A 12,941-nucleotide genomic window follows, 5' to 3' on the forward strand; every position below is an offset into this window, starting at 1 on the left:
CACCCAATCTTCAGGGCCTCCCGTCAGCTGAGGGCAGGACGCTTTTCTCAGTCAACACCAAGCACCATCTAGTCAAGCAGGTCGCTAACCGTCCAGCAAACATCCTGTTCTCAGACCGCTACGATGCCACCACTGCCCCCATGGATGAGCCCGTGGGAACCAGGGCCTGACGCCCGCCACAGGAAGGGTCACTCACCAGGCCCTCCGTTTTCTCCGTCATCCTCTGGAAATGTGCCGCCATGACCGTGTGGTCGCGTATCTGCTTGTGACATTCGAGACACTTGACCCCGTGCCGGATGAGCCTCACGGGGTCTGGGTAGAGCGGCAAAGCTGGAACGGTGGAGCTGGCACTGTCCGAGGCGGGGCCTTGTTTGGGGGAGGGCGGGGGAGGGGGGGCCGGGGCTGGGGCCAGCGGGGCCGAGGAGTTCACGGGGACCGCCACGAACATCTGGTCCGCGGAGATGGGCTTGACGAGCAGCTGCGAGCACTGCATGACCAGCCCCTTGCTCTTGTGGTCGCGGGCGTGCCGCAGCAGGCTGCACTTGTTGAAGAAGAGCAGCGTCTGGGAGCAGAGCGTGCACAGCACCTCGATGTGGACGCTCCGCCGGCTGTAGTGCTGGCTCAGGCTCTTCTCTAAGGCAAACGCGTCCCCACACTCCAGGCAGCAGTACCCGCTGGCGGGCACGTGGATCCTGCTGTCCGCAGGCGGGCTGAGATTGGGCGCGTAGAGGGGCACGGGGTTGGAGCTGTGGAGGACCTTGTTGAAGACCTCCACGACCAGCGGGGCGGCCTTCTTCACCTGGTGGACCAGGGGCACGGACATCTGTGTGGGCTGTGGCTGGCTCCGCCTCTGCGCGGAGGACTTGGCCGTCACTGAGGCGGCCACGCTGTGGGGGACCAGGTTCAGGTTGGCCAGGTGCACGGCTTTGGGCAGGAGGTTGGCAGAGGCCGGGGTGGACGCCTGCGGTGCGGTGCTCTGCTGCTGCTTCTTGCCCGCCTGGGGGCCCGGGGCGGCCCCCTTCGGGGCCCGGGACCCAGAGCCACAGCTGGGGGACGAAGGTTCACTGGCCTTGGTCACGCTCTCAAGCCCTTTCCTGTCGCCCTGGGGGCTCCCTGCATTTGTGTCCCCCTCAGGAAAGTGCTCGGGGGCAGGCAGGGCAGCGACCTCGTCCTCAGGCACCTCGCTCGGGGCCTCCGCAGCGGCACTCCCTAGAGGTGACCCGGCAGGGGACTTAGTGGGATCGTCTGGGTCCGGCAGGATCCTTGTGACAGTCCGTTTGATCTGCCCCGATGATGTCTTAATGGTTTTGATCCTGACTCTGGGAATCGCTGGTGGGGAGCTGGCGGCCACCGAAGGCGAGCCCTTGCTGCTGCTGTCGCTGCAGATGCTCCGGGGGCTGTCCGGCGGCTTCATACTTTTTCTAGTCGCCTCCAGGGGGCTCCGGGGACTCTTTGGTGACTTGGGCATTTTGGGGCTGCCTTTGGAGCCCTCTTTCGTGGGCCCTGAGGGGTCCTTGGTGTGGCCAGGATGGTCCTCCTTGGCGACACTGGCGACCCTTTTGGCCTGCAGGGCCACCAAGGCTGCAACACAAGAGGACAGCTTGGAATGCGCCGGCTTAAGTCGCTGCCGCGGGGGCACTGACGAGCAGGAGCCGAGCTCGGCAGCGAGCCCCTTGGGCTCTGCAATACTGTTGCTGGGGTGGCTGTTGAAGTCCAAGGCGTCCCCAAAGAAGCGACTGGCATCCAGGTCCTTGTGAGGCTCTGCCGCCTTCTGCGCCCCTCGCTCATGTTCCTGCTGGCTCCCCAAGGGCAGGGGCTCGGGCTTGGGCTCTTTCTTGCAAAAGTGATCGAAGATATGCAGCTCCGGGACCGGAAACTTAGCCAGAGCCTCCAGGACTGGGCCCCCGACAGGCCCGCACCCGGGAGGGGGTGCGAAGTAGCTGTCGGAGTGCTTGGGCTTCAGCCCGAAGCCGTTATCTTTGATGGCATCCTCGGACTCTGGGCTGGAGATTGGACTGAACTGGCTGAAGGTGGGGAGTGGCTCTGACTTGCAAGGCTCCAGCTTGCCCGGGAAACTCCTGGCACTGTCTCCATTCATGAAAGTGGAGTCAAACTTCCCACAGTTGTGGCCCAGGCCGTGGGGCTCCGGAGGCAGGTCCGGGCCCCGGAACCCATTGTGCAGCAGGCTGGGAGCGATGTGGTCTTTCTCCGCTTCGAAGGACTCCTGGCGGCTGGTGTTCTTGACAATGACACTCACGGCAGGCACGTCTGAGGACGACCCCGAGTGGGACAAGGACACGCTTTCATCCATGCACATGCCCGGAGGCTTGAGGGGATTCTCATTCTCCTCGCTGGGGGTCTGGATCGCCTCCTTGGCATCGAGGCTGGTGGGGTCTGGGATGTCAAAGGCGGCCAGAAGGTCATCAAAATCTGGAGTTTTCATATCCCCCATGGCTGGACGCCGGCAAGGGCTATAACAGAGACACAGAAGAGAATCTAATCACCAGGCTCCTGCTGGACCCGGCCCAGCGTCACCTTCATTGCACACCCAACACACTCACACACACCCAGCCAGCACGCCCACCCACAAACGCCCACCCTAGGGGAAGTCACACACTTGTGCTTCACCCCAACAGGTTTCCAAAATGCTAGAGACACAGGGAGGGGCGAGGAGGGGGGGTGTTTATATGTAGTGACAAGCCTGGCAGGCCTTACACCTCAACACCTAGGAACTCCTGGCTGGTTGCACAGCCAAGAGGCGCAGGCGTAGCACACTCCCTCCACCTGTCGGGGAACATCATCTCCATGTGTACTGGCCAAGTCACTCACTCAGCTGGAGAAAAGGCGTGGCTCAGCACCTCCCTTCTTCAGAAAACTTCTGGTTCATATATGTGATGTGGCTATAAGTTCTGCTAATTTACACGTAGTTATCATTGGCTTTGTATAACTCTGGTTTCTTGCTGCATAAATTTCAATCAAATTCAAAATGATTTGCTATTGCCAGGATTTACGCTGCCTCATAAGTACACTCTAGAAAATTATATTATCCCCTTGGTATTTTTTTATTCCAGTCAGCATCTACTTAATTCCTTCCTTTTCACTCTAAAACTGTTATTGGTTGATGAACAGACCACTGAACCTGAGGGGCAGGGTGACTCTTAAAGTGACTCTTACCAAATCAGCCAGGAACGGTTTCGGAGGAGCCTTGAATTTTATTTCAACTTAATATACAAGGAAAAGAAAATCCACCTGTTTCCTTCATCATCTGGAGAAGCAGAGCTACAGAACTACCACAACAGAGGTTAGGAAATCCCTATGACACTCCCACTCAGTGGAGGTTGGAGCTGGCTCGCTCAAACCTGCCAGAAAGAAGAAGAAAAACCCACCGCCTCCCATGCTCAGCCTCTGAATCCTGCATCTGCTTCAGCATCTCAGAGCCTTACTTGCTTACATACTTCTTACACCACGTTTATACTGAAAACTTTTCTGGATGCAGACTGACGCAATTCTTTTAGAAAGTAGTATAGTTGTCTCACAGAAACCAGATAAGGAGAAAAATCCTTGGGTCCAAGAAGCCCATTGCCAGAAATTTATCCTAAGAACAAATATTCCCAAAAGCCATATGCAAATGTGTGCAGCATTATTAAAAACAACACAGAAAAATGGGCGATATCTGTAATACTATCAAAAAAAATATTTAAAAAATACACACATTATGCCCTGGCCAGTTTTGCTCAGTGGATAGAGCGTCGGCCTGCAGATGGAAGGGTCCCGGGTTCAATTCCGGTCAAGGGCATGTGCCTCAGTTGCAGGCTCCTCCCTGGCCCTGGTTAGGGGCATGTGGGAGACAACCAATAGATATGTCCCTCTCACATCGGTGTTTCTGTCTGTCTCTCCCTCTCCCTTCACTCTCTCTAAAATTCAATGGAAAAAATATCCTCGGTTGAGGATTAAACACACACACACACACAAAGACACAGAGTCCAAGAAGAGTGACTGACTGACAGACTATTATGCAGTCATTAAAAATTCTAATTATGCCCTGGCCGATGTGGCTCAGTTATTTGGAATGTCGTCCCATATGCCAAAAGGTTGTGAGTTAAATTCCCGGTCAGGGGCTTGTGTGGGAGACAATGCTTCTCTCTCTCCCTCTCCCTTTCTCTCTGTCTAAAATCAAAATAATAGTAATAATAATTTTGTTGTTATTGTTAATCCTCACCCGAGGATATTTTTTCCATTGATTTTTAGAAAGAGTGGAAAGGAGAGGGAGAGACAAAGAGAGAGAAACATCAATGTGAGAGAGACACATCGATTGATTGCCTCCCATATGTGCCCTGACTGGGGCAGGGTTATTGAGCCTGCAAACGAGACACCTGCCCTTGACCAGAATTGAACCTGCAATCCTACAGTCCGCAGGCCGACGCTCTAACCACTGAGCTACCGGCTAGGGAAATTTTTTAAAAATTTAAGTCCATGTACAGCCCTAGACGGTTGCTCACTGGTTAGAACATCAGCCTGCAGACTGAAGGGTTGCAGGTTCGATTCCGGTCAAGGGCAGGTGTCTCGGTTGCGGGCTCGATAACCCTGCCCCGGTCAGGGCACACATGAGAGGCAACCAATCAACAGGTCTCTCTCACATGGATGTTTCTCTCTCTTTGTCTCTCCCCCTCCTTTCCACTCTCTCTAAAAATCAGTGGAAAAAATGTCCTCGGGTGAAGATTAACAAACAAAAAAATCCATGTACAGTTTAAGTTATTTTTTAAATTCTAATTATGCTAAGTGTCCTTCCACAGATGACTGGATAAGGAAGAGGTGGTACATGTACACAATGGCATACTACTCAGCCAGAGAAAGATGAAAGAAACATTGCCATCTGTGACAACATGCATGGATCATGAGAGTCCCGTGCTAAGTGAAACAAAGAAGACAAAAAAGGCCGAAACCGGTTTGGCTCAGTGGATAGAGCGTCTGCCTGCGGACTGAAAGGTCCCTGGTTCGATTCCGGTCAAGGGCATGTACCTGGGTTGCGGGCATATCCCCAGTGGGAGATGTGCAGGAGGCAGCTGATCGATGTTTCTCTCTCATCGATGTTTCTAACTCTCTATCTCTCTCCCTTCCTCTCTGTAAAAAATCAATTAAAAAAAAAAAAAAAGACAAAAAAGGACAAGAACCCAATTTCACTTCTATGGAGCATATGAAACAAAAAGCAACCAACAGCCCGGCCTCCATGGCTCAGTGGTTGAGTGTCAACCTATCAATTCCTGGTCAAGGCACATGCCCGGGTTGCAGGCTCAATCCCCAGTAGGGGGCGTGCAGGAGGCAGCCAATCAATGATTTTCTCTCATCGTTGATGTTTCTCTCTCCCCCCGCCCTTCCTCTGAAATGAAATAAAATAAATTCTTTCTAAAAAAAAAAAAATCAACAAATTCATAGATACAGATAACTGAATGGAGGTTATCAGAGGGGAAGGGGTGGGGGGAGGATGAAGAGAGTAAAGGGGGTCAAATATACGATAACAGAAGGAGGCTAGACTTTGGGTGAGGAGCACACAATGCAATATACAGATGTTGTGTTATAAAGCTATATACCTGAAATTTATATAATGTTATTAACCAATGTTACCCAAATATATTTAAATGTTTAAAAATCCTAAAATCCTAATTGTGACATCTACATAGCAACACGGAAAGTTACTTGTAGTATTAAGTTAAAAAAAAAAAATGAATACAAAGTGTTGTCATGTCAGGCTATGATTATAACGATGTAAAACTAAGTCTGCATTTGAGCCAAGATGAGAAGAAAAATTATACAGGGTGCTAGGATTACTGGTGGGTTATTTTTTCAAAAGATTTTTTTGTGCAGATAAACTGCTTTTGTAACTTTTAAATGGGAAAATAAAGACAAAACACTCAGAACCGCAGGGAAGCAGGTGGCGTGGGGGAGGTAAACCTGTTACCGCCCCAGGGGATCAACAGGCTTACAGGTTTGCGTTCTTGCCCCCCTCCCAACCTCCGACCAACAAAATACATCTGCCTGCTTAAGAGTTCACAGGAAATAAAAACCACTCCCGTTGGAAAGCCGCCTGGTTATGGTGGATAATAATAAAGTGGATTGTCTATACTGAATACGGGTTGGCAGAGTAGCTTGCTGAATGACTGTGCCTGGACTGGGAAGTATTGGAACCCATAACCAGGGGCAAGATACTGGGTATCAGGGAAAGCACTTGGCACCCCAATACCAAGGAAACACCTGTGTGATATTCGCTTTATAAGCTAATCCCACCCCAGCCCTCCCCCCCCCCCCCTTTATTTTTTACTATCTAGGAGAAAAGATGAGGAGGAAGGCAGAGAGACTGGTCTCTTTAAGGAGCTGGGAAGAGCATGCGGGGAGGAGGGGTAGTTGGCGGTGTGCAAGGAAATAGCAGGGAGCCTCCTATTGTCTCACTCTTGAAGCAGAGAAGTGTTACATCAGAAGAAAGCAATGTTCTCCACACAGAGAAATCTCAGCAACTGGCTCAAAGCAGTCGGAGGTGAGGTAAGGTGCCTTTTGCTAGGAAAATCAGAACTAGTAAAGGATGTGGCAGCTCAACATCAGCAGCAGGAAAAACATTTATAAACTCTGAATTTTAAATACCAAAGCTGATGCTTTTATTATTTTTTTAATATATATTTTTTATTGATTTCAGAGAGGAAGAGAGAGACAGAAACATCAATGATGAGAAGGAATCATTGATTGGCTGCCTCCTGCATGTTGGACTGAGCCTGCAACCCAGGCATGTGCCCTTGACCGGCATCGAACCTGGGGCCCTTCAGTCCACAGGCCGATGCTCTATCCACTGAGCCAAACCGGCTAGGGCAGTGGTTGGCAAACTCATTAGTCAACAGAGCCAAATATCAACAGTACAACGATTGAAATTTCTTTTGAGAGCCACATTTTTTAAACTTAAACTATATAGGTAGGTACATTGTTATTCACTTAATTAGGGTAACTCCTAAGGCTTAGGAAGAGCCACACTCAAGGGGCCAAAGAGCCGCATGTGGCTCGCGAGCCGCAGTTTGCCGACCACAGGGCTAGGGCAAAGCTGATGCTTTTAAAAACCTAAGATCCAGTCCTGATTTCTGTTTTGCCCTCATAAGGAAAACCCAAAACACTAGTCTTCGATAACAGTGATGGGACTCACTGTGTACTCAGTATTCATGTTTCTTTAAGCCTTGTTGTAAACTATCACACTGTTTGTAAGTAGAAAACAGAAATCAGTCAAATATACCCTGGCCCTAGCCGGTTTGGCTCAGTGGATAGAGCATCAGGCTGCAGACTGAAGGGTCCCAGGATCAATTCCGGTAAAGGGCACATGCCCAGGTTGCGGGCTCGATCCCCAGTAGGAGGTGTGCAGGAGGCAGCGGATCATAGATTCTCTCTCATCATTGATGTTTCTCTCTCTCTCTCTCCCCCTTTTCCTTCCTCTCTAAAATAATATATATATGTATATATATATGTATATATATACACACACACATATATATATTTAAATCTACCCTGTTATAAAAGCAGAGAAAGAAAATACAAAAAAAAGTCTATCAATAAAATTAGAAAAATTTAAATGAAAATAATGAGAAACCACTTTGGGCTCACCAAATTGACCAAGGTTACCAGATGTTCCCCCGACCCACAGGGCTTTTCATTTCCCAGGATTCAACCTCAGTAGAGAATTGTTGTGGCTTAAAACAGTAATATTTATTTCTTATAAAACACTTGCAAAGCACTCTCAGCACTTTTCTTTTTAATTCTCACCGAGGATATGGTGGTGTTTTTTTGTTTGTTTGTTTGGCTTTTTATTTTGGAGGGAGAAAGGAGAAAGAGAAACATCAATCGGAGATCCCAACAGGGGATCAAATCCATAACCTAGCTATGGGCCCTGATCGGAAATCAAATCCACAACCTTCTGGTATATGGAACGACACTCCAACCAACTGAGGCTCCCAGCCAGGGCTCCTGCACTAATTTTACGTCAATCGTGTTTCATGCCTTAATTTAGGTTTATCATGTGATACATACATCCATGTTGACAGTTGCAGAGAGACCTCATTTTTAAGTAAAAAATGTCTTATTGAAACCCCCCCAAAAAAAAACATAGCAAGTTAGTAATGCATACTTAAGACCCACTAATTCCACTTCCAGAAACTTATCCTAAGGAAGTTGATATGCACATGGCAAAGATGATTATACAGGACTAGAGGCCCAGTGCATGAAATTCGTGCAACTGGGCGGGTGCGGGGAGTCCCTCAGCCTGGCCTGCGCCCTCTTGCAGTCCAGGAGCCCTCGGGGGATGTCCGACTAAGCCCACAGTCAGACATCCTAAGCGCTGCCACTGAGTCAGGAGAGGCTCCCACCACTACCACTGTGCTTGCCAGCTCGTGAGCCCGGCTTCTGGCTGAGCGGTGCTCCCCCTGTGGGAGCACACTGACCACCAGGGGGCAGCTCCTGCATTGACTGTCTGCCCCCTGGTGGTCAGCACGTATCATAGCGACCAGTAGTTTTGCCATTAGGTCCATTTGCATATTAGCCTTTTATTATATATGATGATTATTTATAACACAATAATTTTATAATCAGCCCAGACTGTTTCCTGATGACACCATGTTACATGTCTCATCACCAAAGGCCCAGAACACATTGGCATCACCAAAAGGACACTGGACACAACACGAAACCTGTGATCCTGCCTCATTCAAAACCTCGCAGGGCCCGTGCCTGAGTATGCTGTGTAGTTCGCAGCCCCCACAACATGAGAAAGAAACACCAGAGCAGGAAGAGGGTCTGAGGAATGCTGAGGCTGTAACGTAGATGAAGAGCTTTCTGATGAGAGCCTTAAAAAACAGAACTCTATTTTATTCTGCAGAAATGAACACTTAGGGGACAGGGAGCATAACCGAAGCACAGGTTTGTTCATCAAACCTCCAAATACTAGAGAGAAGAGGGCAGCACCTTGAAGTTTGAAATAAAAGATGCAGACAAAAGACAACTGATCCATTAGTCAGAAAACATATGGAAGTTGTTGCAGATAAGTGATATAAATATGAAAATGTCCACACTTATTCAAATTTAGAAATAAAAATAATAAAAGGCTCTTAAGAAATAAGAACAAGAAATGTCACTATGCCGATGAGCTTTCTTTCCCTTAGTATTGAAGCTTTTGAATTTTAAATAACATTAAACTTGGTTGTCTTTTTATTTTTTTCTTAGCAATATTAAGTTCACCAACAATGGATTAATAAACTTTTAGTAACTGGACATGAAGGAGGGCACCCTGAAAGCATTAAGGAAAATCTGATCTGTACTGAGAATATTGTTTACTGAGACAAGGAGGCAAACAGCTTGTCACAGATTTACACTGTGAAAGCAAGAGCCGAGTGATGAAGGGACCCTGGGCTACGAGACAACACGAGTAAGGTTCCTTGAACTGGCGACTGTTTGTTGGCTCAGGACTAGAAGAAAGGACCCATGTACGTGTGTTTTAGGACCTGTGGATGAACTCTTTACACTGCTCCCCCAGCTGAATATGGCTTACATATATGTATATCATCTGGGTTCAATGGTTAAGGATTTTAAAATGGGTAAATGAGCCCGACCGGTGTCACTCAGTGGTTGAGCATCAACCTATGAACCAGGAGGTCACAGTTCAATTCCCGATCAGGGCACATGCCTGGGTGTGGGCTCGATCCCCAGTGTGAGGACATGCAGGAGGCAACCGATCCATGATTCTCTCTCATCATTGATGTTTCTCTCTCTCTCTCCCTCTCCCTTCCTCTCTCTGAAATCAATGAAATATATATACATATTAAAAAGTGGCCGTAACCGGTTTGGTTCAATGGATAGAGTGTCGGCCTGCGGACTGAAAGGTCCCAGGTTCGATTCCGGTCAAGGGCATGTACCTTGGTTGCGGGCACATCCCCAGTAGGGGGTGTGCAGGAGGCAGCTGATCGATGTTTCTAGCTCTCTATCTCTCTCCCTTCCTCTCTGTAAAAAACCAATAAAATATATTAAAATAAATAAATAAATAAAAAATAAAAAGTGGGTAAATGAGAAGTTGCCATCAGCTTTGCATTTTAGAAGGAGAAACATGGCAGGGGCAAGAGACCAAAGAATGACTCAAGTGTGAGAGACAGACAGACAGAGACAGACGGAAAGAAAGAGGCGGGGTGAGGGAGAGGGACAAAGAGGGAGGGAGGGAGGCAGGGAGGGAAGGAGAGAAATTACTTAGCAGAAGCTGGGACCGGGAGAAAGTGCGTGCGGTGGCTGCCAGGTGGAGGCGCTTCTTCCAGGAGTGGAAGCTGGCGAGGCGAAGAGACCGAGTGAGCAGGCACGAGGTCAGCGCCGCTCCTGCGACCTGCAGGGGCTTCTGTTTGGACTGTGGCTGAACACGGACCACAGAGAGACACTGCATCGTGGGTGGGAGAGGAGGGAGAAACTTCAGCTGGACCAAAGGACATGGAGGAAAAATGGTCCCATATTCCTCCCGGGTCCACTCCTAAGGCCTCTCCAAACCCCTGCCGATGCCCCTGCCCCGGTGCCCTTCACCTTCACCCAGTGGCAGCTTCTCCTCTCCCCCTCCAGGCCCTTCCACCCCAACCAAAACTCCCACGTCCCAAGAACAGAGTGATCCTGTGAGCACTCTGACAAGACTCACAGGACACTGGAGCTGGAGGGGCCTCGGGAGGTATCTGGTCCGGTGGCTCTCAGACACCCGTCTGGGGAGCTGCTGCACCGACTGCAAAAGAAGAACACGTGACTGAAATACCGTCCCAGCTCCCAGCTCCCAGCTCCCAGCTGGAAATTCTGACTCAGTAGGTCTGGGATGGACCCTTGCATTTTTTTTTTTAATTATTGATTTCAGAGAGGAACGAGAGGGCGAGAGAGATAAAAACATCAATGATGAGAGAGAATCATTGATCAGCTGCCTCCTGCACGCCCACACTGGGGGCCAAGCCTGCAACCCGGGGCATGTGCCCTGACCAGGAATCGAACCGTGACCTCCTGGTTCATAGGCTGACACTCAACCACTGAGCCACGCCAGCCCAGCGACGCCTGCATTTTTTAAGCTTCCCAGCTGATCACAGTGCACTGGTCTAGTCTACCTCTGCATCTTACACACGGAGAACTGGGGCTCAGAAAGGGAGGGTCACCCAGCAAACCTTTACCAGGTGCCAAGACCGACGCCTAGCACTGAGGACAAGAGGGAAGGCCCATCCATACCCTGTTCTCCAGTCCCCACCAGCCTGCTGGGAACACCCGCAGCCACACATCTGCGGGGCCAGGAAGGCTCCCCCGGGGCACAGGCGTCCCACAGGATGGAGGGAGGGGCCTCTGCCCGCCCAGCACAAGCCACCTCACCCTCCCTTATGCTTGTTTCACTTATTCCTCCTCCCGGCATGGTTCTCTACCTTTACTGCAGTTATTTCAGTAAAACATTCTGCCGTCTGCTATTTCATAAGCCCCTGCACGGGCCCTCACTAAATTATAAATTAGTATCCCTGGGATTCTAGGCGTGGAGTTCTACTCAGATAGGCATCCAAACCTACTATGTTCAAAATCTAACCTTCGATGCCCTAACCGGTTTGGCTCAGTGGATAGAGCGTCGGCCTGCGGACTCAAGGGTCCCAGGTTCGATTCTGGTCAAGGGCATGTACCTTGGTTGCGGGCACATCCCCAGTAGGGGGTGTGCAGGAGGCAGCTGATCGATGTTTCTCTCTCATCGATGTTTCTAACTCTCTATCCCTCTCCCTTCCTCTCTGTAAAAAAATCAATAAAAATATATTTTAACAAAAAAGAAAAATCTAACCCTTGAGTTCCTCCCAGGATTCCTCATTTCAGGAAGTGACAACTCCCTCCTTTCCGTGGCTTAGGCCAAAACCTTGACATCCTTGAGTTCTCTCTCCTCCGGACCCGTCATCTGATCCACACACAAATCCTCTGAAACCGTCTCAAATTATCCAAACCAGCCCTTTCTAATGAGCTCTGCCATCACCTTCTCTCCCCTGGGTCCCCGGCAGCCTGCGGACTGACCCCCTGGCCCCCAGCTCTGCCTCCTCTCTTCACGCGCCACAAAGCAGCCAGAGCGCTGCCTTTCCACTCCCATCGGGCCATGTTCTTCCCATCCTCAAACCCTTCAAACCCTTCCCCCGTGTCACACAGGTACACCCAGTCTGTACCCCAGCCCGAGGGTGATCTAACGGCCCTCAGGTCCCTCGGTCACCCCGTCCGCTCCAGGTGTGCACAGGCCCCTGCTGCTCCCCAGGCCCGTGGACACCTGCTCAGAGCCCCTGCACTGAATACTCCCTCTGCTTGGGAAGTCCTTCCCCGCAGGCCTCACGGGCTCACCCCTCGCTCCCTCAGGTCTTTACTCAGATATCACCAGGTCTTACGGTCTTGTGACCACTGTACATAGACACCACCCCCCAGCCCACCGTCAGCCTCCACCCCTTTAATCCGCCTTATTTTTCTTCACAGCACTTACCATCGCCGGACCTGTTATATGCAGGGTGGGCAGAAGTAGGCTTACCGTTGTTTGTACGGAAAAAGATGTGCGGGTTACGAATATTACAATAGCTTTATAACTCAAAAGAATGTCGCAGCGGCACAGTGCACTGAGGTACAATCTCGTAAGTGTTCAAACAAGTAATACAATAACGAACACATCGTAATACAAGGATAAACTGTTTCACGGACTCACCACTGTAAACCTACTTTTGCCCTCCCCTGTCATTGCTCATTTCGTCGTCTGTTTAGCGCTCCCATGCGTTTACTGGAAGGAAACCCACCATGAGGAAGGGACAGTGACTTGACAGGTTCATCTGCCCAGAACTAAGCTTGTCCAAGGACACTCACGGAGTCCTGAGCAGGTTCATCACCAGTCAGGCAGCTGGCAAATTTGCAGTGTTATT

At 50.0% G+C, this 12,941-nt stretch overlaps 1 protein-coding gene across 1 annotated transcript in view; it reads right to left on the reverse strand.

Annotated features, from left to right (window-relative positions):
- The window catches only part of ZNF592 (zinc finger protein 592), a 28,718-nt gene extending 18,336 nt beyond the window's left edge, over positions 1-10,382 (reverse strand). Inside the window, exons 1-2 of the mRNA XM_081114730.1 lie at positions 10,258-10,382; positions 197-2,471 (exon numbers count right to left, since the gene is read on the reverse strand). Of these exons, the coding sequence (XP_080970856.1) occupies positions 197-2,452 (2,256 nt within the window). The 5' untranslated portion in view covers positions 2,453-2,471; positions 10,258-10,382. The remainder of the gene's footprint in view (positions 1-196; positions 2,472-10,257) is intronic.
- Between the last annotated feature and the right edge of the window lie 2,559 nt (positions 10,383-12,941).

Source organism: Myotis nattereri (assembly GCF_964212035.1).
Source record: "Myotis nattereri genome assembly, chromosome: 21".
Lineage (NCBI taxonomy): Eukaryota > Metazoa > Chordata > Mammalia > Chiroptera > Vespertilionidae > Myotis > Myotis nattereri.